At 52.9% G+C, this 24,964-nt stretch overlaps 2 protein-coding genes and 1 long non-coding RNA gene across 3 annotated transcripts in view; 2 read left to right on the top strand and 1 right to left on the bottom strand.

The window, feature by feature from the left end:
* Window positions 1–996: 996 nt before the first annotated feature.
* Window positions 997–2,247, top strand: LOC147646391 (uncharacterized). The gene is made up of 3 exons (XR_015281894.1): window positions 997–1,158; window positions 1,348–1,567; window positions 2,114–2,247. It is a non-coding gene; the product is annotated as an uncharacterized LOC147646391 (long non-coding RNA).
* A 7,944-nt stretch (window positions 2,248–10,191) lies between these two features.
* Window positions 10,192–11,124, bottom strand: LOC147646390 (olfactory receptor 14J1-like). Its single transcript, XM_086873558.1, has one exon. It carries the CDS (start codon window positions 11,122–11,124, stop codon window positions 10,192–10,194), a length of 933 nt encoding a protein of 310 aa, XP_086729684.1.
* Window positions 11,125–24,812: 13,688 nt separating this feature from the next.
* LOC147646385 (uncharacterized) overlaps window positions 24,813–24,964 on the top strand; it is a 114,411-nt gene continuing 114,259 nt past the window's right edge. The window contains 1 exon segment of the mRNA XM_086873515.1: window positions 24,813–24,864. Coding sequence (XP_086729641.1) covers window positions 24,813–24,864 — 52 coding nt within the window.

Below are 24,964 nucleotides of genomic sequence, written 5' to 3'. Positions count from 1 at the left end.
GTGGCAGCAGGGATTCTCCCTTTGGCTGCCAGTCACAGCACTGAGTCTTCAGCCAAGTTGCTTCTGAGCAGAGCTGGGTGAGGACCCATCTTCCAGCCCTGCTGGCAGCCTTTGCCTGCCACTCTGCCCAGGACTGGGGCTGGGGATGGGGCAGCCAGCCTGACAAAACCCCCATGGTTGGGGGTAGCAGAGAGGGGGAGCCAGAACCTGTGCACCAGCTGGTTTGGTGTACAGGTGAGAATGGGCTTGGACTGCTCTGCTCACCTGGTTTGTCTTGGTTCAAGATATTTTTTGGGCAATGCCAGCAGGGAGGATGTGGGTATGGTTTTTCCCCAGCACTGAGTGGGTATTTCCCTTTGTGTGTCATGGTCGGGCCTTGCCAGGGTTTCTGCTGCCCTCTTCCAGCACCAGTGGCTTCTTTTCCAACCCCAGGTTTGTACCCAAGTCCCAGGTGCTGGCGAGAGGGCAGCAGGTCACCCCGTGTGCCACTGGGGCAGCCCCCACATGCCCAGGGATGCTGGGGCCAGGCTCTGGGAGCAGCAGCATCCCCCTGATGAGCTCCATCCATATTCCATAGGAACACCGTCATACAGCCCCCCGGAATGGAACGACTTCGGCTGGTACCATGGCGAGGCAGCGACCGTCTGGTCCCTGGGCATCCTGCTGCACGAGATGGTCTGCGGGGAGCACCCTTTCAGGAGGGGCAGGAACATCAGATGGGGCCAGCTCCCGCTGCCACAACGGCTCTCCCAAGGTGGATGCTCATCTCTGGGCACGGGGGGAACACCAGTGTTGGGAGACAGCAGCGGGCTCGTGAGCATCCCGCTCTGGCAGCTGCTGAGGAGGTGGCACATGTCCTGCTCTCCTGCTCTCCTCCAAAACAAAGAATTGATGGGAAAGTTTAGGCCCAGCTCTGAGCACATCCAGCGTGGCCTGGGCATGGGAATAGTGGGGCAAAGCAGACAGGAGCCTTCTCCAACTGACCAGTGGTTTGTGGTTTCTCTCCCCAGACTGCCAGATTCTGATCAGGTGGTGTTTATCCCTGAACTCCTTGGACAGGCCCTCATTAGAAGACCTGTCCTGTGATCCCTGGATGCAGGATATTCATCAGCCCTAGAAGAAGGGAGAGAGCCACGGGCACAGTGATGCAGGGACCTGGTAAGTTACAGCTCCACACATGCCCTGGCAATCAGCAGCAAAGAAACCCAGACTTTTTTGTCCTGCCTGTGTCACTGCACTGGGGTCATGGAATGGGAACACACAGCCCTTGTGCTGGAGCTGAGCTGCTCTGCCCAGCACTGGTGGGCACCATCTGAGCTGGTTTTGCTTGTCCTGCTTCACTGACAGCCGGGCCCTGGGCAGAATCCTGACAGCCTGGTGTCACCCCAGGGAAGAAGGAGCCCCTGGAGAAGCTGTACCAGGTGGGGCTGCTGCTGCTGCTGCTGGAGACATGGAGGACAGCAGCAAGGATGACAACCTCTTCCTGCACCTGGCCAGCGGGAGCTGGCGATGATGGACTTTGATTCTGGCACCTTCTTCAAAGCCAGGCTCCACAGGGAATTTTCAGGTAAGTCCAGACCCAGGGGGATGCTCCCAGAGTTGTGCATTGGCCGGCAACCAAAGGTTTCCCCTTTGCTGGGGCAGATGCAGCTGATTCCTCAGTGGCTGCCCAGCTGGTTTTTGGCAGGGCTGGGGACGTGGGCTGGGGTGGTTACGAAATGGGAGTGGGATCCTGGCCCTGCCAACAGCCCCCAGCACCCACCGTGCCCCAGGCTGGGGCTGGGGCAGCCAGCCCGACACAAACAAACCCCCATGGCAGGAGCACAGGTGGGACTCCAGAACCTGAGCACGGCTGCTTTGCTGTGCAGGCAAGGAAGGGCTTGGGCTGCTCCACTCCCCTGCTTTGCTTTGGGATCACCGTGATTTTGGGGGAGAGTGCAGGGGGAAGGGAGAAAGCATGGGCTTCTCTCACCCATGGGTGGGTTTTTCCCTAGAATGTAGGGGTTGGGCCTTCCTCAAGCTCCTGACAGACATAAGATTTTTTACCATTTTTCTTGTTTCCCCTTTTTGTCTGTAACCTATTTTCATTAATTTGTTGTTTGTTTTTCTAAAGGAAGCGTTCTAGGTGGGGTCCAGTCTGGATCAGGAAGTGCTTGGGACCAGCTGTGGCGTGGATGGGCCGTGCCCTTGGAGAAGACTGAGGACATCGTTTGGGACCAGCTTTTCTTGTGGCAGCGGATGGTGTGAGGTGGGTCCTCATCTCCTTGGCATGGCTGGGACAAGAGCTTTTGGGAGATGGCAGCGGGCACAGGAGCATCCCGCTCTGGGCAGCTGCTGAGGGGCTGGATCTGCCGTGGCTGGCTGCAGGCTGGGCACATGTCCTGCCCTCCTGCTCTGCTCCCCAAGGCAGCAGTGATGGGCAGCTCTGGGCCCAGCTCTGAGCACGGCCAGCATGGCCTGGGCACCGCGGCTGGCTGGGACAAGGGGACAGGAGCCTTCAGCTGACGGGCGGTTTCTGCTTTCTCTCCTTGCAGCCGGGCTCTGCGGATGCTGAGGCTGCTCTGGGCTCTGCCAGGGCTCTGCTGGGCTCAGCACCGGGCAGGGATCAGCCAAAGAAGAAACGCTGTGACCTGCAGCAGAGACTTGAGCATTTTGGCAATGCAGCTCAAGTCTGCACAGTGTCCACCTCCAAGGGAAAACATGACACCCCCCAAAAATTAAACTTGTTCCATAACTTCTGAAATGAAATCCATCTGGGATGACCCCAAATGACATTTTTCAGCTTGCTCAAGCTGTAGCTCAGCCCTTCTCTGAACAGTTCTGTCCCCCACACCTGCCTTTTACTTCACAACTGCTCCCTCCTTTCCCCCAGTGAGTTCTCAGCCCATCACAGTCTCCATCACACTGCAGCCTTCCTTGATGCCCCTCACCACGAGGAAGGCCAAGCCCCAGTCTCAGGGACTCATCCTGTCACTGGCTGAAGAACAGCAATGTCTGTCTGTGCCAGGGGCTCTTGGATGTCTCTGTATCCATGGACAGAAGGGTCTGTCTGTGCCAGGGGCTCTTGGATGTCTCTGTATCCATGGACAGAAGCTCTGTCCTTGCAAAGATTTCCATAATATCTTTCTACCCATGAGTATGGAATGAACACAGAGAGTGAAAGTGTCAGTCACGTTGTTTGCACACTCCTTCCTTTCCATCCAAGACACATCCATGCACACCTCCACGTAGAGATATATTAAAAGGATAGGGATGGATAGAGCTCTAACTTTGGCAGAACTCACCTTGTAAGCCATGGCCAGGGCATTTTTTTCCCAGCTCTGTGTCAGTAGGTGTCCAAGAGCTGAAGGGAACAGCATTTAGAAGCAGTTTCAGGATTTCTAGGCAGGAAAGGGAGCTGACAACCATCCACATAACTCACCATATTCGTCGGGATGGGCTGCTGGTTCTTTAGGAATATGGCACAATGGAGACACAAGACTTGGGATAATCCCAGCTCTCTGTGGATCTGTGCAAAGGGGGAGCAGCAGAAACATCTTGTGTCTTCTTTGGGAACACAAGGTCCAAGGAGCTGGGGTGGCAGAGCGTGACCTGGGCTGGTGGCAGGTGAAGTCCCATTTCATGACATCCCGGAGTGGCACAGGACAAAGCTCCAAGCAGCCACAGCCCCACTGAGGAAGTCCTTGGAGTGCTGCACATCCCATAGGAAAAGCTGCATTCACTCAGTCCATTGGGATTTATCACTTCCATTTGCAACACTTTAGGTCCAAGTTTCAAACTGCAAAATTTCTACACTCAAGACACAGTCATGAAGAACATGTATTTCAATTTCCTATTCCTTTAATTGCAGTGTAAAATATCTTGATATTGGAAAACATCCATCAAATCTGTCAAGGAAGGCAGCTAATGGATCCTTTCCACCAGCACGTGTACAAACTAAGGAACTAAAATCAAAGCTGAGTTCTCTTTTTCAGAAGATCAGTTACCTCTTTATTACTCCAGAGTTATAGATGATTTTTCACTACACATTTGAGGGTAATTTTTATCTTTCATTTCTTTTTTATGTTTTCTTTTCTGGTTTTTAGGTTTTTGTTTTGGTTTTTTTTGTTGTTGTTGTTGTTGTTTTTTTACAGAAAGCATGTCCTAGAAAAGGCACGTCCTTTGCTCCTGGTTCCCGTGTGGAGCAGCTCCCTTCCCGCTGGCTGAGCTGCTCAGGCAGAGCCCGGCAGCTCCTGGCCCTGCAGGGCTGAGGCTTTTCCCCGTTGCTGGGCACAGACTGATGGAGCAGCACTGCTGAACACGGGCACACACAGAGGGAGCAGAGCAGCTGCCTTTGCCCACCTGAAGCTCCAAGGCCAAACTCTGAGCAGGCACGGCTGCAAGAGACTCGCAGGCTCCCTGTTGGCTCTGCTGCCCCACTTGTGCCCGGCCCAGCTCTGCGGGAGGCAGAGGGAGAACAAGGGGCAGCTCCCTCCCAGCCCCAGCCCAGGGACCCCTCCAGCCCCGGGCCTTGGGCCACTGTCAGCACCCGCTGCTCCAGCCACCGCTTCTGCTGGCACTGACAGCAACAACCAAACTGGGGCTGGTCCCCAGGGAGCAGCAGCAGTGCCTGCATCTGATCCCTCAGCCTGGGGCAGCCCCCTGGGGGAACAGAGGGCACAGCAAGAGGGACAAAACCAGGCAGGGGCAGAGACTGGGAAGAGCCAGAGCTGGGAGCAGCAACAGCTGCTTCATTGCACTCCTGGAGAAAGCTCTTGGCTGGCTCAAAGCACTGAAAGGTGTCAAAGGCAGAGAGGAGGCCACACCAAACAATGCTCCTGTTTTCACACCCTCCTGTAATAAATGGAAATGATTCATGCTAACTAAATTATAACTATTTGGAAAGTTTTTATTAGAAGCAATCAAGGGAATTGGTGTTACAAGGCAGATGTACCCCTCTACAGATGTTACATGTTAAAATTAAGGTACAGAATGTAGTTTTGAGATAAGGAATGTCCTAAGACAAAATCGACCTTGAGATGGATAAAGTTGGAACAACTTTAGGCATAGGGCCTGAAAATTATAAAATATAAGACTAATTAGTAGAGTACAATGCTTACTTACATAACACAACACTTAGTACACACGCACAGCCTGTGATGTTATCCAGAGGACAACGAGGATGAGTGTAAGCCTTCGTCAAAAGACCACCAAATGAAGACTGAAGACCCCTGAGCAACAAGTGAAGCATGCACCATGAAGAACAGTGTCGTGGTTTTAAACCAATAACTAAGAAAATTACTTACTTCTTGCTGTGAGATATGGATTAGAACAAGAGCAAAACAGGCATACAACTTAAAAGGGAAAAAAAAGAAAGTTTATTGACAAACCACAATAATAAGAACACCAGAATAAACCTCCAGAAAAACCTTTCCATCCCCTATCTACCCACCACTTCCCCATTCACATGACAACAGAGACAAAAACTCTGGAACTTTGATGGTTAAAACAGTCTCAATTCTTGCTAGTCTTTTCACCAGTCTTTATAGAGAAACAGAAGTTTCTTCCTGTTAATTTATGGAATTTCTCACAAGAAAACTATTTTTGTTATAGTTTTCTATTGCCCTAATGTTAGCTGCTCAGAGCTGCTATTATTAGAGTTCACTCCTCTCATTTTCACATCACTCTGAAGTGTGCATGGGCCATGAGTCTAGAGATAGCATTTTTAAGGATAAGTTATTCAAAGGCAAAAAAAAAAAAAAAAAAGTCTTTTTCATCTGTTTCTGTGAGCTTCACCAGAAAACATTTTCTCATTGCCTCTCAAGGCTTCAAATCTCCCAGCACTTCACTATACTATAATTACTCTTTACTCAAATTTACACTTTGAACACTATTCCTCTCTAGATCCTATATCATGAATTAAAGGAGTTCTTTTCAAGACTTCATTGTCCATCTCCATAGTTTTAACAGGGAGATATTTCAGCTTAATTAAAGCATCTTCTTAATTCTCTACCTTTCCTGAAGCTTCTTTTCTTTCCTGTCACTGGTAGTTTATAAAGTCTCTTTTCATGTTGATCACTCTCTCTCTCTCTCTGGATAAAAAGATTAATCCGCAAGTCTCATCTGGGTAATGAAAGAGTTAAAATCTTGCCCAGGCTTTTGTAGATGGTTTGGGGATCTCTGCCGAACAGGAGCTGGAGCCGTCTGCGATGGGAAGTTCCTCATGGCTGCTCTAGAACGTGTGGTCGCTGTTCTAACCAGCTGCAAGTCCAGGGCCTGTCTCTTTCTTCACTGGGCAGTTTCTAGTGAATTAGTTACAGCAAAACCTGCAGCCGAGCCAGAGATCGGCTCGGCCTGGCCCGGAGAAAACCTTCCCCAGGCCCCCCCATCTCCCGGCCGGGAGACGGGGCAGGCCCGGCCCCATCCCCGCCCGGCCGCATGGCCTGGGCAGGGACGGGAGGCCTGGAGCTCCGCCACCCTCCACAGCCAGGAAACAAAGAGAACCCAGAGAGCTCTGCTTTTACATTTTAAAGTAGGGTTCACAAGTTGATCCCACTTTTCAATGGCCTAAACTGCTGTCAATTCTCAGCAATGACCGATAATTGGTCAGGAGAAAAGACTCCAAGCACTTCCCAGCAACTCCAACTCCCTTAAAGGTAAAGTAACTCCATGACACTGGGTCTCTGTGCTTTCCTTCCTATGGAAAAATATTGTCCATCTCAGCCAGGTGCCCATGACCAAAATTGGAATTCCACCTCCAGCTTTGCCTATTGTGAGACACTGGAGGAGATTGTTGGCTCGAAACAATTTGTGTTTCAAAGGGGAGGAAGGGTCAGGTCCAGCCTTGTCGTGCCCTGTAACCCCAGCACTGCACTGCCCTGGAACCCCAATCCCCCCAGAGCCTCTATCCCAGCCCTGCAGTGTCTGCCAGTCCCTGGCACACCAAAGGCAATGCTCCACACCCACCTCTGGAGCCCCCAGCCCAGCTCCTGAGTGACCAAATGACCGGAAATCCCACCTGGGGAAAGGGCCCAGGAAGACCAAGGGGAACTTAAGGCTGACTACAAGGCAAACACACATCTTGAGCCTACCTCCTCTTGGAATTTCTATCTGAATGCTGCTGGAATCCAGGAGTTGGTATCTCTGTGTGTGTTTCTCTAAGGCTTTTTTGTCTTTCTTTCATTTTGTGTTTCCTATTTCTGTCCTCTTGCAAACTTTGAGAAACTTAAAATGAACAGGCTTAGAGTTTGTGGAGTTGAATGGGCCAAGTTAATGCTTTGAGAAGTTTTTTGTTTATTGACTGTCATATTAAACCATTTGTCAAAGTTTCTCTGATTTTCTATAGTTGCCAGTAAAGGCTGTGTTGTTGTTTTGAGCTCCTCAGAATCTCTTGCTGGTATTTCTGCAGTGCATCCAACTCAGAAGACACAAAAAATTGTAATTCTTTTTAAATGTCTCCTTGAGAGAGTTGTCTGGGTGACGAGGGTACTGCTTGGTGGCAGCCCTGCATTTTCCTCCTCTGGTCTTGGTCTCCAGCACAGCCATGGAGGCTCTTTGGGCTCTGGACTTTTCCTGCAGGCACCAAGAGAGGCTTAGCCCTGCCTTTGGCACAGCCAGCCCTGGCCAGCACAGGCCATGCACAGCAATTCCTTTTCTGTGCCTGGCCTTGCTGCCAGCCCTGGCAGCGGCTCCGTGGCCCCTTTGTGCCCCGCTGGCCCAGCCATGGTGCCCCAGCCCCTGTGCAGACCCAGCCCAGGGCAGGAGCACTGCAGGTGGGCACGGCCCCTGTGCCGTGGTGCCCACAGCAGCCCTGGGGCTCTGTGCCCCATGGCCTCCCTGCTGGGCAGCCTCTCCCAGCTCCTGCAGAGCCCGTGGCACCTGTGGGCCTGCACACACAGCCCTGCCCCGGGCTCTGCCGGGCTCTGGGCCAGCACAGAGGCTGGGCAGGGCTGGCCATGGCCAGCAACAGGCCCTGAGCCCACAGGAGGATGGAGCTGGGCCACGGCCAAACTCAGCACAAGCCAAACCTGGGGTCAGCAGCCAGGGCTGCCAACACCTGGGGACAGAACCTGGTGGTGACAAATGCCCTGGGTCCCCTCCCTGCTCTGCTCATGCCACCAAGGGCACAGAGCAGCCTCCTCTCTCAGCCACTTGCCTATTTTCAATCCCTTGCCCTGCAGGCGCTGTCCCTGCCCCACAAGGCCTGGGCTGAGTCCTGCCCCTGCACGCTCACACAGGCTGAGATGGACACTGCTGGTTTCTCTGGCAGGCTCTCTGAGCCCAGCCCAGCTCCCTCCAAGCTGTCCCAGCTGCCCTGAGCTCTCAGCAGCAGCCAGGGCCTCTCCCCAGCACAGCCCAGCCGGCTCTGGCCCCACAGCTCTGCTCAGGGCAGGCTGCTCTGGGCACTGCCCCACGGCCTCAGCCCCTCTGCAGGGCACAGCAGCAGCTGCAGCTCAGAGAGGCCTCAGCCCCAGCCATGGGGGAAGGTGCTTGGCCAAGGGAAAAGGAGGCTCCCTGGGTGCCCTGCTCCCCTCTCCCTGAGGTGCCGAGAGCTCTGCAGCCCCTCCTGCCATCTCATCTGCCCAGGACAGCACAAGTGCCCCGGTCTTGGGGCTCTCAGGAGCTGCTCCTGCTCCAGGCCCAGGGCCCATCCCAAAGCTGGGATAGCCAGAAAGCTGTGCCCATTTCTGTTCATTCCTGTTCTAAGGAGGACGGATCCTCAGCCACCTGGAGAATGCTAATGAATTTTGCTACTCCAGAGGCCACCTCTTCCTTGGGCTCATGGAACCAAGAGGCCCCTGTGACACTGCAGGGCCTTGTGGAACCATGCAGAGCATTGTGACAGAGCAGGACCTCGTGTCATGATGGGGCCCTTGGGACACTGCAGGGCCCCATGGAACCAAGGGGACAGTGTTGCTCCTCAGGGACTCATGGAATGAAGGAAACATGTTTGACACTGTGGTGCCCTTGGGACCAAGAGGCCATGGTAACACTGTGGAACCAAGGAGAGCATTGCTGCACTGTGAGACCTCATGGAACCAAGGATCCACTGAGACACTGCAGGGCCTTGGGGAACCAAGGATCCATTGTGACACTGTGGGGCCCAAGGATCCAAGGGACTTTGTGATGCCAAGGGGTTCCATGGAACCAAAGGGACACTGTGACCCTGGGAGGCCTCATGGAATCCTGGAGACCATTGTGACACTCTAGGGCCCCATGGAACCGTGGTGACACCAGGTTGGCTGGGAGTGTTGATGTGCTGCAGGGTAGGAGGGCTCTGCACAGGGAGCTGGACAGGCTGGATCCAGGGCCCAAACCCAACAAGGTGAGGTTTAACAAGTCCAAGTTCCAGGTCCTGCATTTTGTCCACAACAACCCCTGCAGTACTACAGGCTGGGGACAGAGTGGCTGGACAGCAGCCAGGCAGAAAGGGAGCTGGGGCACTGATGGACAGCAGGCTGAGCATGAGCCAGCAGTGTGCCCAGGTGGCCAAGGAGGCCAATGGCTCCTGGCCTGGATCAGGAACAGTGTGGCCAGCAAGATCAGGGCAATGATTCTTCCCCTGTGCTCAGCACTGGTTGGGCTGCTCACGGGGGTTTTCTGTGCTGAGCTTTGGCCTGGCCGTGTTCTTGAGAGAGCCTGGGCAAGGAGCCTGGAGCCCCCAGGCCCTGCCCTGAGGCGTCAGCGCTGCCCCAGCAGTGCCCATGGCCTGTCCCTGCTGCAGCCCCGGCACTGCCACCCCCAGGGCTGTGCCCGGCCCCGAGAGCACTCAGGCCCTGCAGCAACACCAGGGCCAGGAGGGCAGCGGGGCAGTGGCACGGGAGCAGCACTGGCAACACCAAGTGCTGCTGCTCCTGGGCACAGCTGCTGTGCCAGCACTGATCTGCCCCCAGCTCTGCACACAGACACTGCTGCTGCAGCTCCAGAGAAGGGAACAAAAGGGAAAAAAGTTTTCTCTGGAGAAAACTTTGCTGGGAGATCCTTTAGTTCCTTTACAGGAACTTTACACCAAGAGCATAGCTCCTCATTGACACAGTCTGTAGCCCTAGGGAAGGTAGAGAGAATCAAAATGAGAAATGGCACAAATAATGATATTTTGTTGTGGACAATATAAAGGAAGTAAAAACAAGGAAAACAAGGAAAAGAACTTCCAAAATGAAATTTTCCAAGATGACTTTTATTAAAAGTGATTTGCAGAAATTGGCCAGCAGTTTAATGTTTCTGAAACCATCCAGTCATCAGTGTCCACACTGCAGCCTTGAGCTCCTGGTTCCTCAGGCTGTAGATGAGGGGGTTCAGGGCTGGAGGCACCACCGAGTACAGAACTGACACTGCCAGATCCAGGGATGGGGAAGAGATGGAGGGGGGCTTCAGGTAGGCAAATATGGCAGTGCTGAGGAACAGGGAGAGCACGGCCAGGTGAGGGAGGCAGGTAGAAAAGGCTTTGTGTCGTCCCTGCTCAGAGGGGATCCTCAGCACAGCCCTGAAGATCTGCACATAGGAGAAAACAATGAACACAAAACAGCCAAGTGCTAAACAGGAACTAACTGCAATGAGCTCAAGTTCATGGAGGTTTGATTGTGAACAGGAGAGCTTGAGGATCTGTGGGATTTCACAGAAGAACTGGCCCAGGGTATTGCCCTGGCACAGGGGCAGGGAAAATGTATTGGCTGTGTGCATGAGAGCATTGAGAAAGCCACTGGCCCAGGCAGCTGCTGCCATGTGGGCACAAGCTCTGCTGCCCAGGAGGGTCCCGTAGTGCAGGGGTCTGCAGATGGACACGTAGCGGTCGTAGCACATGATGGTCAGGAGGAAATATTCTGCTGAGATGAAGAACAAAAAGAAAAAGACTTGTGCAGCACATCCTGTGTAGGAGATGTGTCTGGTGTCCCAGAGGGAATTGTGCATGGCTTTGGGCACAGTGGTGCAGATGGAGCCCAGGTCAGTGAGGGCCAGGTTGAGCAGGAAGAAGAACATGGGGCTGTGCAGGTGGTGGCTGCAGGCTACGGCGCTGATGATGAGGCCGTTGCCCAGGAGGGCAGCCAGGGAGATGCCCAGGAAGAGGCAGAAGTGCAGGAGCTGCAGCTGCCGCGTGTCTGCCAATGCCAGCAGGAGGAAGTGGCTGCTGGAGCTGCTGTTGGACATTTGCTGTGGCTGCACCTGGGGGCCTGTTCATGGACAAAGGACAGTGGCAAGTCAGGAGAGGCTGCTTTGAGCCAAACTTGGGCCATTCCCTGTAGATTATCCCGCTAGGACTCACCCACCCTTGTTTCTGCTCTGGGAAAACTTCACCCAGGTCCCTGACTGAGCTCCAGCTGTGCTGTCTGAGTGTGCCGGGGGCAGCCAGGCCTGTTCCTGGGGGCTCTCCAGGAGCCATCCCTGCCCTGCTGCCCTGGGTTTGTGGCCATGCAGGAGAGGGACAAGGCTGGAAATTCAGGATTTGTCAGAAGAATCACTCCTAATGCAGAAGGGCTTGTTGCCATCTGCACACACACTTCTAAAGTATAGCAGGAGTTGGTTTTAGGAATTGTTTTACTGCCCAGAGATCATTCCTGGTTCTCTGAGGTCAGAAATCCCCAGCATTTCTGCTGCACTCAGAATTTCCCACTGAGAGATGTGAGAGGCAAAGGATTCCCTGTGGCTTAGGGAAGGTGAGGGGCTGGATGGGCTTGTTCCCAACTGCCCTGGGTTTGCACCTTTGGCTGGAATCAGAGCACAGTCACACTCCTTTGTCACCCTGGCATAAACCAGACCCTGCCCAGAGCAGAGGGATCCCTGAATGTCTCACCCTCTCTAAAGGTCTGTGGGCAAGGTCTCAGCACCCCCCTCTGCCAAGGACACTCACGGCTCCCTTGGCAGAGCCAACAGCATTTCCTCAGCTGTGGCATCTCTGCCCTTCCCCGTGGGACATTCAGGGAACTCTGAGAGGCTCTGGCACAGATTTGCAGCCAGGAGGGCAGCTCAGAGCTTGGAAGGACACAGCAAGGAGATCCCCAGGTGTGCCCATGATGGGATCTCAGGGAGGGGCTCAGCTCATTCCCCTTTGCCATGGACTGCTTTGCCCACAGCCCCACAGGTCACAGGGAAGCTGGGACACCCCATTCCCATGGACACACCTGCCTGGCAGCAATCCCAAGGGCAGGGCCTGACTCAGCTGCTGCAGATGCCAGAGCCTCCCTGAGAGCCCCAGATACCAATGACAATATCAGAGCAGTGCATTTAGGCTGTTTAGGAGCCTCCTAGCAGAGAGACTGAGCACCCAAACTTACAATTCTGACATCTCTGTAAATGTTCCAACATTACTTTGCTGTTCCTGGTGTGTCCCTTTCAACTCAGAATGTTCTGTGATTCTGGGATTACAATTCCTCTTCTGCTTCTCTCATCCCTCTCTTGTCTATAATCAAAAGAGAAAAAAACCCCAAACCTTTGCAACAGTGTTAGAACAGTAAAGTAAGAAACAGACCTTTATTGGAAACTTCCAGGTGTCCCAGTGGGGTTGAGGCACACCCGGCCCCTTATTTCAACAATTTATTAAGGTTGATTAATTAGGATATTTAACAGAAACATTCAATAGGAGATTCAGCTGCCCCAGTTACACACCCCTGAGTCAACCCATTGGAGTAGGTCCAAGGATTTCTTTGCCCCACTTTTTGTTATGACTGCTCACATTCTGGTTAGAAAACAAAATGCTCTTCTTGTAGCTTCTGTCCCTGATGATAAGACAATACAGTATTTCAGAAATGTATTTAGAAGATCAGATTATTGTTCTAAAATCTAAGAGAAAATATAGGAAACATGCTAGATTTAATTAAGGATAATAGTTATATAAGTATGTACTAGTAATTTTATAGAGTTAATAAAGGATTAAAATTTTGTAACTATATAATAATAGTTTACAGATCTAAAAATGTGTTAAAAAAATGTATAAAAAGCAAAAATCTTTTTGTCATCATCTCAACTTTTCCACCCTGTTTGAAGAAAGAAATTGAAAATAGTCTCAGGAAAGCTCCTGATCTTTACATCAATCCCAGGCTCACCTTCTTTTGGGAAGTGTCCTCTGGAGCTGTGCCCAGGCAGGTCTGGAGCTGGGAGCAGCCCTGCCCCACACAGCCCCTCTCAGCAGCAGCCCCTGCCCTGCTCAGGGTGGCTCCTTCCCCCCACAGCTTCTCCCCAGCGCTGGGAGCAGCTCCCCGGGCCGGCTGAGAGCTGTCCCTGGCAGGCAGCAGAGTCCCTGCCCCAGCACAGCGCCCTGGGCTGCAGGACCCTGCTCTGCAGGACAGCCCTGGGCACCCCTGGCTGCTCTGCACAAGGGACAGGCAGAGAATGTACTCACAGAGTCTGTAGGCACTGGCATGTTCCAGCTTGAGGAGATGCCTCCAGGAGCTGCAGCTGCATTGTCCTGCAGCCAGAGGCTTCCTGTGCCAAGGGCTGGCAGGGATTCTGCCCCAGGCACTTCTCAGCACCTTCCCAGCCCTGACTGATTGAAGCTCTCTGTGCCTCTGGGCTGTGCCCAGGGTGGCTGCAGGCAGTGCCCCAGCCCTGCTGGGCTGGCAGAAGAGCTGCTCAGCAAGAGAAATGTGCTTTTGAAGCTCTTCTTGGTTTCCAGGAGCTGCCTCTGTGCCAGGAGTGTGGCCCAGCTCAGCAGCACAGACACAGCAGCAGGACTTTAATGAGCCTCTTGGGGCTTTGTGCTGAGGCCCTGAACATCAGTCCCTGACAGGGAGGGGAAGAAAGCTCTCAAGAACTCCAAGTCAGAATCCAACTCCAAAGTTTCTTTCACTTTTAATGGGTCCCACTGAGGGACGTGACTGAGAAAGTGTCCCCAGGCCCCAGGCAGAGCAGAGAACTGGAGGCACTGATGACAGCTGGGGACAAAGAGAAGCCAAGCCTTGGTGCCCTGGGCCACAGCAGCCAATGCTGTGCCAGCAAGGGCTGTGAGGAGACACCTTGTCCTGAGGCCCTGGGGCCTCCTGGCACAGCCCCAGCAAGGCTGGCCACTGTCACCCCCTTGGCCTGCCCTCAGCATCCCCCCTAGCCCACATGCCAGTGGCCTCAGGGATCTGCTGGAAGGAGTCCCTGGGGAGCCTTGCTCAAGAATGGCCCTGGGGGCTCCTTCATGCTCCCAGGGACTGCAGCTTTTTCAAAGGACTTTGGCTTTTGCTTTGAAGTCTCTGAGAGCTTTGTGCAATCCTGGCCTCCAATTATCTGCTGTAATTAGTCCCTTGAGAGGCTTTGTCAGTAACAACACTCAGTGGGGCTCATTAAGGCTTCAAGGTACTTCAATTATTTTAAGATACTTGCTATCTCCTTTTGATACAGACTCTAAGAGAAGTTTGTGCAATCATGGCCCCAATTATCTGCTTTAACGAGTCCCTTGGGAGCTTTGCATTGACACTCAGTGGGGCTCATCAATACTTTGAGATACTCAGGGCTTTTTCAGCTACTTTGGATTTTCCTTCCCACACTGAGTCTCTGGGAGGTTTTTGTGCAATCCTGGCCTCCAGTTCTCTCCTCCAAGGAGTCCATGAGGAGCCTGTGCTGGGGATGGGCCTCAGTGGCACCCATTAATGCTTGGAGACACTTTGGGTCTTTCCTTGACCTTGACTCTTGGAAAGGTTTGTGCAATCTCCTCTCAGGCCCTGACATTCAAGGGCTCAGCTCCAAATGCACCACGGGGCTCATTAGGATCAAGCAAATCCTAACAAACCATGGCTGTGCCTTGATTTCCCTCTGGTCTGGTGCAGTTCTTAGGAAAGTTTCCTACAATACTTATGGAGAAATAGTTCAAAGAACTTCTAAGAAATATGTATTCCTATTTTAAAGGTGTCTTTTTTTTTACTGTTCTTTTTAGAGCAGAGGTGATTGCAGCATTCAGTGATGGATATTGATCCAGGGTCTCTCCTAAGGAGGTCTGGCCAGGTCAGAGAAGCTGTGCCTTGAGGGCTGACCCAGTGGGGACAACCTTGCTCCACATTCCCCAGCCCCATCCTGTCTCTCCTCACTCTCCTGGGACCTGCTTTGCTCACAGAACTGGCTGCACTCAGGCAAAGAGGGGTTTTCCTTCTTTGATTTTAGCAATCTAAAACTGCTGAGTTTCCCTATGGAAAACAGACACCCTCCTCAAGTGTGTGCCAAGGCCAAGGTGCCACCAAGGAGGTTCCCCTTCCCCAAGGCAGAACCACACAAGGAATGTTTCAGACACACAGGGAGTTCTACAATAAACACAACCCCAGAGTTGGCTGAAGGCAGAATTAGAGCAGCTGCTGAAGGACAGACAAGCTTTGAACTCCTTGCAGCTGAAAGCACCAAGTGGGTTGTTGGGAGGTGTGTGAGTGAGGCAAGAGTGAGGGAAGGGAAATGCAGAGAGCCCTGGAAGTGTTTCTGTGCAGACAGGCTGCTGCAAGGGCAGCGTTGAACTTCTCTGGGGGGAACTGTGAAGGAGGTTGGGGCAGAGTGACCTCCCCAGTGACCTCGAGATGTCACACAGCCACCTGTGATGTCACAGCCCACTCAGTGGTGTCACACAACCTGCTCTGGGATGTCACACCACATTTATGTGATGTCACATCTCTTCCTATATGCCACAAAACCACCTTGTGATGTCACATATCTTCCTGTGATATCACACAGCAACATTTGATGTCATTGTTCACTCTGTGATGTCACAGTCAGCACTGTGATGTCATACAACCTGTCCTGAGATGTCACATGGCTCTTCTGTGATGTCACTGCCCACTCCTGGATTTCATATCACAACCATGTGGTGTCACAGTCTGCTCAGTGATGTCACAACCCTCTCTGTGATATTCTCTATCTAACCTCTAGTGTCATAGTCCTCTCTCTGATATCACCACCCACTAAGTGATATCACCCAGACCATGCTGTGATGTCATGCAGCCACACTACAATATCACAACCTGCACTGTGATGTCACAGATCAACTCTATGATACCGTAGCTGCTCAGTGACCTCACACAACAAACTCTGTGATGTCACAGCCCCCTCTGTGACCTCACACAGCCCACTCGGAGCTGTCACACAGCCCCTTTCTGACATCCCAGCTGCTCTGGGGCTCCAGGACACAGCCACAGAGGTGCTGCTGTGACACAGCCCCCTCTGGCACATCCCACAGCCCCTGCCAGTGCTGAGCCCCTGGCTGCTCTGTCTGGGCCTGCTCTCTGTGTCCCTGAGCTGCCCTGGCAGGGCCCCAGCCCTGCTGGGCTGTGCTCAGGAGCTGCTCCTGGCCAGAGCTGTCTCCCTGCTGTGGTCTGTTCCCATGGCAACATCTGACCCATTGTTATGGTCTGTTTCCATGACAACCATCACAGCCCCTGTTGCTATGGTCAGTCCCTTGGCAGCTCCATGGAGACCCCATGCCAGGGGTGGTTGCCATGGACACCAGCTCAGGCCTGGAGCCTGAGCCCGTTGCCATGGCAACCATTTGCAGTCCCATCCCCAGGCTCATGGGATCCCAGAGCCACAGAATTGGCTGAGTTGGGAGGGAGCCATGGGGATCCTCCAGTCCAACTGCTGGCCCTGCACAGGACACGCCAACAATCCCAGCCTGGGCCTGGCAGCGCTGGCCAAACGCTGCTGGAGCTCAGCCAGCCCTGGAGCTGGGAGCCTTCCCTGGGGAGCCTGTTCAGTGCCCCAGCAGCCTCGCGGGAAAAACCTTTTCCTCACATCCAGCCTAAACCTGCCCGCCTCAGCTCCAGCCGCTCCCTCCACTCCTGTCCCTGGGCACCAGAGGGAAGAGGTTCCCGCAGCCCCCAGCCAGGGACCCGCTCCCAAGGCTGCTGCCATGGCAACCAGGCCTGGCACCAGCTGGGATGCTCGGTTTCCACGGGCTGGGCTTCAGGAATGGCATTCCCCAATTTCCTTCTCCTGCTGAAACCGCACTGCTGCTCTCTTCCCTCCCACCTCCCATGGAAAGCAGAAAAGGCAAAGATCCCAGGCTGGGATAAGAACAATTTATTGAGAACAGCAACGGGATAAGGAACAAACAGACACAGAAACAATTTTGTAACAGAAAGGATAAGACAAACCATTCACAGGGAAAACTAACACACCACTGACTGTTTCTTCCTGAACATGCATTTCCTCCTGCCAAGAAAGGATACCCTTCTACTCTGGTGAGAGAGAGGGAGTCCTTTTCCTGCCCCTGGCAATGACCTGAGATGGGATTGAATATAATGACAGGACCATGGCCAGACTCTCATGTTCTTTAATCCCACATCATGTCATTACCACGGGCAGGAAAAGGTACAGGTGTGTTCCCAGCATGGATCACAGGGAACATGGATCACCACGTCTCTTCCCAATGTCAGTCTTCCAATGTGAGATGAAGCTGGAGCAGTGCACAAAGCTCTTCCTGCACTTGAACCAATCGCAGGGCTTCCCTAACCGGTGCTTCCGTTGGTCTGGTCAAGTTAGAGCTCCGGGTGAAGCTCTTCCCACACTGTGCACATGTGTAGGGCCTCTCCCCAGTGTGGATGCGCCGGTGCCTGATGAGGTGGGTGTTGTACTTGAAGCCCTCCCCACAGTCGGGGCAGCGGAAGGGCTTCTCATCCGTGTGAATCAGCTGCTGCAGGACAACATCGGAGCTCCTCTGAAACCTCTTCCCACACTCGGGACACTCGTAGGGCCTCTCCCCAGTGTGGATGCGCTGGTGGATGATGAGTTGGGAGCTGCAGCTGAAGCCCTTCCCACATTCCCCACACTCGTAGGGCCATTCCCCAGTGTGGATCATCTGTTGACAGATCAGGCTGTTGCTCTGGCTGAAGCTCTTCCCACACTCCAAGCACTTGTAGGGCTTCTCCCCATCCTGAAGCTTCTCATGGACCACCAGCTCAGAGCCCCGGCTGGATCTCCGGCCGCCTTCCTGGCACAGGGTGGGTCTTTCCTCCTCAGAGCACCCTGGGATGGGTTTGGAGCCCCTCCTCCTGCGGGATCTCTGGGGATTTTCGTCCATGCTTGACTCCTGCGCTGTGGAGCCGTGCAAAACAGCCTTGTCCATGAGGTTCTGCTGTGGGGATTTGTCCTCCCTGGTCTCCATCCTCAGCTCCTGGTCTGGGGGAGGAAGGACAAGGAGAGGATGGGATTTGCCTCCGTGCCAGAGGGAAGGGGAAGGAGATCCCCCCAGTGCGTCCCCGGCAGGACGGCGTCGGCAGCGGGGTTGTCCTGCAGCCGGGGGCCAGGCTGGGCTGGGAGATGGAGCAGGAGAGAGGGGGAAAGGGGCACTGACTTCCTCCTCACCTGCCTGGGTGTCCTGGAGCATCTTCCTCTTCCTCACAGCCTCCTTCTCCATCCAGCCAAGGTTTGCGATTGGAAAATCCTGGTTTAGGAGAAAACAAGGAATGAGCACATGGACTCTGATGGTACTTCTTACCAAGTCCATATTTAGAAATCATCGGGGCATCTGCGGTGCCTTGGTTTGAAAGGAAAGGTGTTTGCTAAGGAAAGCAGAAACCTCCATTTAAATTGATAAAAATGTAAACATCCCATCCCCTCCGAATTATTATAATCTTGAAATCAAAGTGCTCTCAGGTAATGATCTGGGAACAGGAATAATAGTTCTTTACTAAAGAAAGGAAAATGAAAATGCAGCAGTACAAAAAAAACCCCAACAAATAAACAACCCACCAACAGAGTCAGAATACAACCTGACACCCTGTTGGTCAGGGTGCTGGTAGCAGTCTGATTAAATGGTGGCTGCAGTCCTCCTGGAGTGACTGATGTGGTTCTGTTGAAGCAATGATCCCATAGGAGATTGTAGCTTACCTCAGAAGTTCCCGTGCTGTAGATGGGTATGGTCTCTCCTCTGGGAATCCAATGGAGAAAGACTGCCTCTGGTGTTCTGATTCCCAGATTATATCCATGCAGGAATGCTTGGCTCCTCCCCCTGGGTGGTGCATCTCACAATGGGATGATGTCATTTTATCAGTCCTGCACTGAGACTCAATGGCCCATTAACAAGATATCCCCCTGGAGGAAGGATGGGTGGTGGAAGAGATAAAGAACACTGCCCCACCTGGTTTTAACAGCTGGCCCATTAACAGAAGATATCCCCCAGTTATGAGGGATGGGTGATGAAAGAGATAAAGAAAACTGCTCTACCAGGTTTTAACAGATGGTGATAGAATACATACTTTTGGTTACATCTTGCATTGCTACCCAAGACATGGGGTCCATAAAAACCTCCCAAACACCAAGATTTAGCCCTGAAAATGCCTCCTAGGATTTCCCCATCTCTGGTCTCCCTCATTTGGTGTTCAGGGGTTCCTTCCTGTCCCAGCTTCTGGGGTTCTGCTTGTACTGGGGGTCCCCTGTCTACTCAGTCCTTGACCTCTTCAGACTGTTGGGAGTGCCAGGAATTTGAAATGTTCCCCCTATTCCATCACCCCACGTAGGGATGCTGGGACCCCCCAGTATCCACACAAGGAGCATTTTCCACTCATATTTGGAGTTCTTCATTCTCCAAACATCCCCTAAAAAAAACCCAACCCAGGGACCCCCCAGGATATCTGGTCTGATCTCCCCCTCCCCGGTCACCTGTGGGATGGGGGGTGATGATCCCAGAGTTGGGGGGGCTGTGAATTCAGGGAGTGCTTGACCTCGTGGTTCTTTCTCCTTTTCCTGATCCTCCTCTGTCCCTCCTTCAAACTGATGAAGCTGCTCAAGGAGTCAGAAGCAAAACTCCAAGTCCCTTGGAGCATCAATCAGCCCCACTGAGGGCAGGGACTGCCAAAGGCTCCCCAGGGACTGGTGAGAGCAGATCCTGGAGGCCAGGATTGCCGAGAGCCAAAGGCTCTGAGCAGGGAACTGCAATGCTGAGCAAGCCCTGGCTGGGTTGGAGGAAGCAGAAAGGCCAAGCCCTGAGCCCAGGCCTGGCCCAGCAGGGCCTGTCCCTCAGGGGTGGCTCGGGGCTCTTTGTGGGGCAGTGGGATGTGAGGGGCAGCAAGGACAAATGCTATAAACCTGTGTGACACTCCAGATCCTTGGCTCCAGGGGTCAGTGAGACACCGTGGGAAGTTGTGGAACCAAGGGGATCGTTGTGGTACTCTTGGGCCCATGGAACCAAGGGACCAGTGGGACACTGTGGGTCCTTATGGAAACAAGAGGCCACTGTGAGCCTGCAGGGCTGTAACACCCCAGAACACTTCAATGCTGGTGGTAACCAAAGGTTCCTGTGCTTGAATTTGGTGCACAGGAGAAACAACAACCAGATCTTCTCAACATGGACAGATGCAAAGAATATTCTTGGTAGGAAGGGACCCACAAGGACCATCAAGTCCAGCTCTTAAGATAATGGCCCCACAAGGATTGAACCCACAACCTCGGTGATGCTGGCACCATGCTCTGACCAACTGAGCTAAAAGGTCAAAATGACACAAAATTTAACTGACGAAATACAGACAATCAAGGAACTATGGCAAAGGGTTTAATACAACATCCAACTGCACAAAGAACTCTTACCATAGCCTTAACTTTGCAAACTTAGCTCATTTAACCTAAAAAGTGTTAACCCTTAAGATTTCGGGTAACATTAAGATATCCAAAAATATTCCAGGTACGTAGGATAGGAAGGAGAATAAAAAGAGACCAGAAAGACAGAAGATCTACAGAAAAACACTTCCAGAATGATCCCAGTCACTCCCACTACAATCTCAGTCACCCCCAGTATGAGCTGTTGCACCCAGCCACCCCTAGTATGGTTCCAGTCACACCCAGGCCCTCCCAGTATGATTCCAGTCATGGCCAGAGTGACTCCCTGTCACTCCCAGGATGGGGCCAGTTGCTCCCAGTCACCTCCAGTATGGTTCCAGTCCCAGCCAGCACCTTTGTGGTCACTTCCAGTATGATCCCAGCTAGTTCCAGTAGGATCCCAGTATGACCCCAGCATGGGCACAGCTGCTTCCAGGATTATCCAGCATGGTTCCAGTTGCTCCCATTTACCTGCACTGTGGTTTCAGTCTCTCCCAGTATATCCCAGTTGCTCTCAATCACTCCTCAGGTGCTTCCAGCCTGATCCCAGTTGCTCCCAGCCACTCCCAGTCACGCTGAGTGCAGTCCCAGTTGCTGCCAGTATGGTCCCAGTCTTGCCCAGCATGGCCCAACTGCTCCCACTGTGATCCCAGTAGGATGCCAGTTACCCTCAGGATGGTTCCAGTTGCTCCCTGTTCCTCCCAGTGTGATTCCAGTTGCACCCAGTTGGCCCCAGTATAGTTCCAGTTGCTCCCCAGATGATCCCAGCTGCTTCCATCATGGTCCCAGTTATGCCCAGCTGGAGTTGCCCCCAGTGTAGACCCTGTCACTCCCAGTTGCTCCCAGTTGTCCCCAGCATGGTTCCCATTGTTCCCAGTGTGTTTTCAGTCATCCCCAGTATGATCACAGACATTCCCAGTATATGCCAGCTGCCCTCAGCATGTCCATAGCCATTCCCAGACACTCCTAGTAATCCCAGTTAGGTGCTTGCTATCCCAGTATGATCTCAGGCCCAGTATATCCCAGTCAAACTGGGATTCACTCCCTGAATTCACAGCCCCCTCCCACCCATGGGATCATCACCCCCCCATCCCACAGGTGACGAGGGAGGGGAACCCCGGCCCAGATATCCTGGGGGGGTCCCTGGGTTGGGTTTTTGGGGGTGATGATTAGAGAATGAAGAAAACCAAAGCTGAAAAGAAAATGCCCTTTGGGGGGACATTTGGGGTTCCCAGTGGCAGCTGCTGGCAGAGGCAGCCTGGACGAGCAGAGCCCTGTGTCCCCGAGGACCCCAAAGTGGGGAGCCCAGAGAGGGGGAGCGCCATGATTCGTGGGACCCTCAATTAAATAGAGAGGGGCAGGGGGGACTCCTTGGTCCCCCTGCACCCCCAAGAAGGGAATAAGGGGAGTAGGGACCCTGGGACCCCAAAAACTTCCTGCATCCCTAAGTGGGGAGATCGAAATGGGAAGAACTTTTCAAATACCTGGCACTCCCAGCAGCCTGAAGAGGTCAGGGACCGAGTAGAAGTGTGACCCCCAGTACAAGCATGCCCCCCAGCAGCTGGGACAGGGGGGAACCCCTGAACACCAAAAGGGAGAGAACAGAAATGGAAAACTTCTGGAAAGCATTTTCAGGGGCAATTTTTGGTGGTGTACAATTTTTATGGACCCCATGTCCTGGGTTGCAATGCAAGATGTAACCAAAAGTATGTATTCTATCACCATGTTAAAAACTAGAGGAGCAGTTTTCTTTATCTCTTTCATCACCCATCCCTGATAACTGGGGGGATATCTTCTGTTAATGGGCCAGCTGTTAAAACCAGGTGGGGCAGTGTTCTTTATCTCTTCCACCACCCATCCTTCCTCCAGGGGGATATCTTCTGTTAATGGGCCATTGAGTCTCACTGCAGGACTGATAAAATGACATCATCCCATTGTGAGATGCTCCACCCAGGGGGAGGAACCAAGCATCCCAGTGACTCCCAGTCACTCCCACTACAATCTCAGTCACTTCCAGTATTTGCTGTTACACCCAGTCACCCCCAGTATGGTTCCAATCACTCCCATATCCTTCCAGCATGATTCCAGTCATGGCCAGAGTGACTCCCTGTCACTCCCAGGATGGGCCCAGTTGTTCCCAGTCACCTCCAGCATGGTTCCAATCCCAGCCAGCACCTTTGCAGTCACCCCCAGTATGATCCCAGCTAGTTCCAGTAGGATCCCAGTATGACCCCAGCATGGGCACAGCTGCTCCCAGGATTATCCAGCATGGTTCCAGTTGCTCCCATTTACCTGCACTGTGGTTTCAGTTTCTTCCAGTCTATCCCAGTTCCTCCTAGTCACTCCTCAGGTGCTTCCAGCCTGATCCCAGTTGCTCCCAGACACTCCCAGTCCCAGTTGCTGCCAGTATGGTCCCAGTTTTGCCCAGCATGGGCCAACTGCTCCCACTGTGATCCCAGTAGGATGCCAGTTACCCTCAGGATGGTTCCAGTTGCTCCCTGTTCCTCCCAGCGTGATTCCAGTTGCACCCAGTTGCCCCTAGTATAGTCTCAGTCGCTTCCCAGATGATCCCAGCTGCTCCCAGCAAGGTTGCAGTCATTCCCAGCTGCCTCCAGTGTAGACCCAGTCACTCCCAGTTGTTCCCAGTTGTCCCCAGCATGGTTCCCATTGTTCCCAGTGTGTTTTCAGTCATCCCCAGTATGATCACAGACACTCCCAGTATATCCTAGCTGCCCTCAACATGTCCATAGCCATTCCCAGACAGTCCTAGTAATCCCAGTTAGGTGCTTGTTCTCCCAGTATGATCTCAGGTCCAGCATATCCCAGTCAAGCTGGGATTCACTCCCTGAATTCACAGCCCCCCCATCCATGGGATCAACACCCCCCCTATCCCACAGGTTACCAGGGAGGGGGAGCTCAGCCCAGATATCCTGGGAGCTTCCTGGGTTGGGTTTTTGGGGGTGATGATTGGAGAATGAAGAACACCAAGGCTGAGAAGAAAATGTCCTTTAGGGGGACATTTGGGGTTCCCAGTGGCAGCTGCTGGCAGAGGCAGCCTGGAGGAGCAGAGCCCTGTGTCCCCCAGGACCCCAAAGTGGGGAGCCCAGAGAGGAGGAGCACCATGATTCATGGGACCCTCAATTGCATAGAGAGGGGCAGGGGGGACTCCTTGGTCCCCCTGCAACCCCAAGAAGGGAATAAGGGGAGCAGGGACCATGGGACCCCAAAAACTTCCTGCATCCCTAAGTGGGGAGATGGAAATGGGAGGAAGTTTTCAAATTCCTGGCACTCACAGCAGCAAGAAGAGGTCAGGGACCGAGTAGACAGGGGACCCACAGTACAAGTGTGACCCCCAGAGCTGGGACAGGGGTGAAAGCCTGAACACCAAAAGGGAGAGAACAGAGATGGAACTAGAACTCCTGGGAGGCATTTTCAGGGCCAGATTTTGGTGGTGTAAAATTTTTATGTACCCCATGTCCTGGGTTGCAATGCAAGATTCAACCAAAAGCATGTATTCTATCACCATCTGTTAAAAACTAGAGGAGCAGTTTTCTTTATCTCTTTCATCACCCATCCCTCATAACTGGGGGATATCTTCTGTTAATGGGCCAGCTGTTAAAACCAGGTGGGGCAATGTTCTTTATCTCTTCCACCACGCATCCTCCCTCCAGGGGGATATCTTCTGGTAATGGGCCATTGAGTCTCAGTGCAGGACTGATAAAATGACATCATCCCATTGTGAGATGCTGCACCCAGGGGGAGGAGCCAAGCATTCCTGCATGAATATAATCTGGGAATCAGAACACCAGAGGCAGTCTTTCTCCACTGGATTCCCAGAGGAGAGACCAGACCCATCGACAGCACCAGAACTTTTGAGGTAAGCTACAATCTTCTATGGGATCACTGCTTCAACAGAACCACATCTGTTTCTCCAGGAGGACTGCAGCCACCATTTAATCAGACTGCTACCAGCACCCTGACCAACAGGATATCAGGTTGTTTTCTGACTCTCTCAGAGTGCTGTTTTTTTGGTTTTTTTTTCATTTGTACTGCTGCATTTTCATTTTTCTTCCTTTAGTAAAGAACTATTATTTCTATTCCTATATCTTTATCGGAGAGCACTTTGATTTCAAGATTATAATAATTTGGAGAGGGTTGTTTCTTGAATTTTTATCAATTTCAATGGTGGTTTCTGCCTTCCTTAGCAAACACCTTTCCTTTCAAACCAAGACCTCCCAGATACCCAGGGAGTTCTAGAGAGGGACTTAGACAGAGGGACCTTCAAACTCAACATGCTCATTCATTGTTCTCTCCCGAACCAGGATTTCCCCATCCCAAACCTTGGCTGGATGGATGAGAAGGCTGCAAGGAAGAGGAAGATGCCCCAGAACACCCAGGCAGGTGAGGAAGAAGTCAGTGCCCCTTTCCCCCTCTCTCCTGCTCCATCTCCCAGCCCAGCAGGGCCCCCGGCTGCAGGACAACCCCGCTGCCGACGCCCTCC

The sequence above is a fragment of the Cyanistes caeruleus genome, unplaced genomic scaffold, assembly GCF_971803275.1.
Source record: "Cyanistes caeruleus unplaced genomic scaffold, bCyaCae1.hap1.1 HAP1_SCAFFOLD_100, whole genome shotgun sequence".
Classification (NCBI taxonomy): domain Eukaryota; kingdom Metazoa; phylum Chordata; class Aves; order Passeriformes; family Paridae; genus Cyanistes; species Cyanistes caeruleus.
The sequence above is the reverse complement of the archived record's forward strand: the minus strand, read 5'-3'. Positions and strand labels throughout refer to the sequence as shown.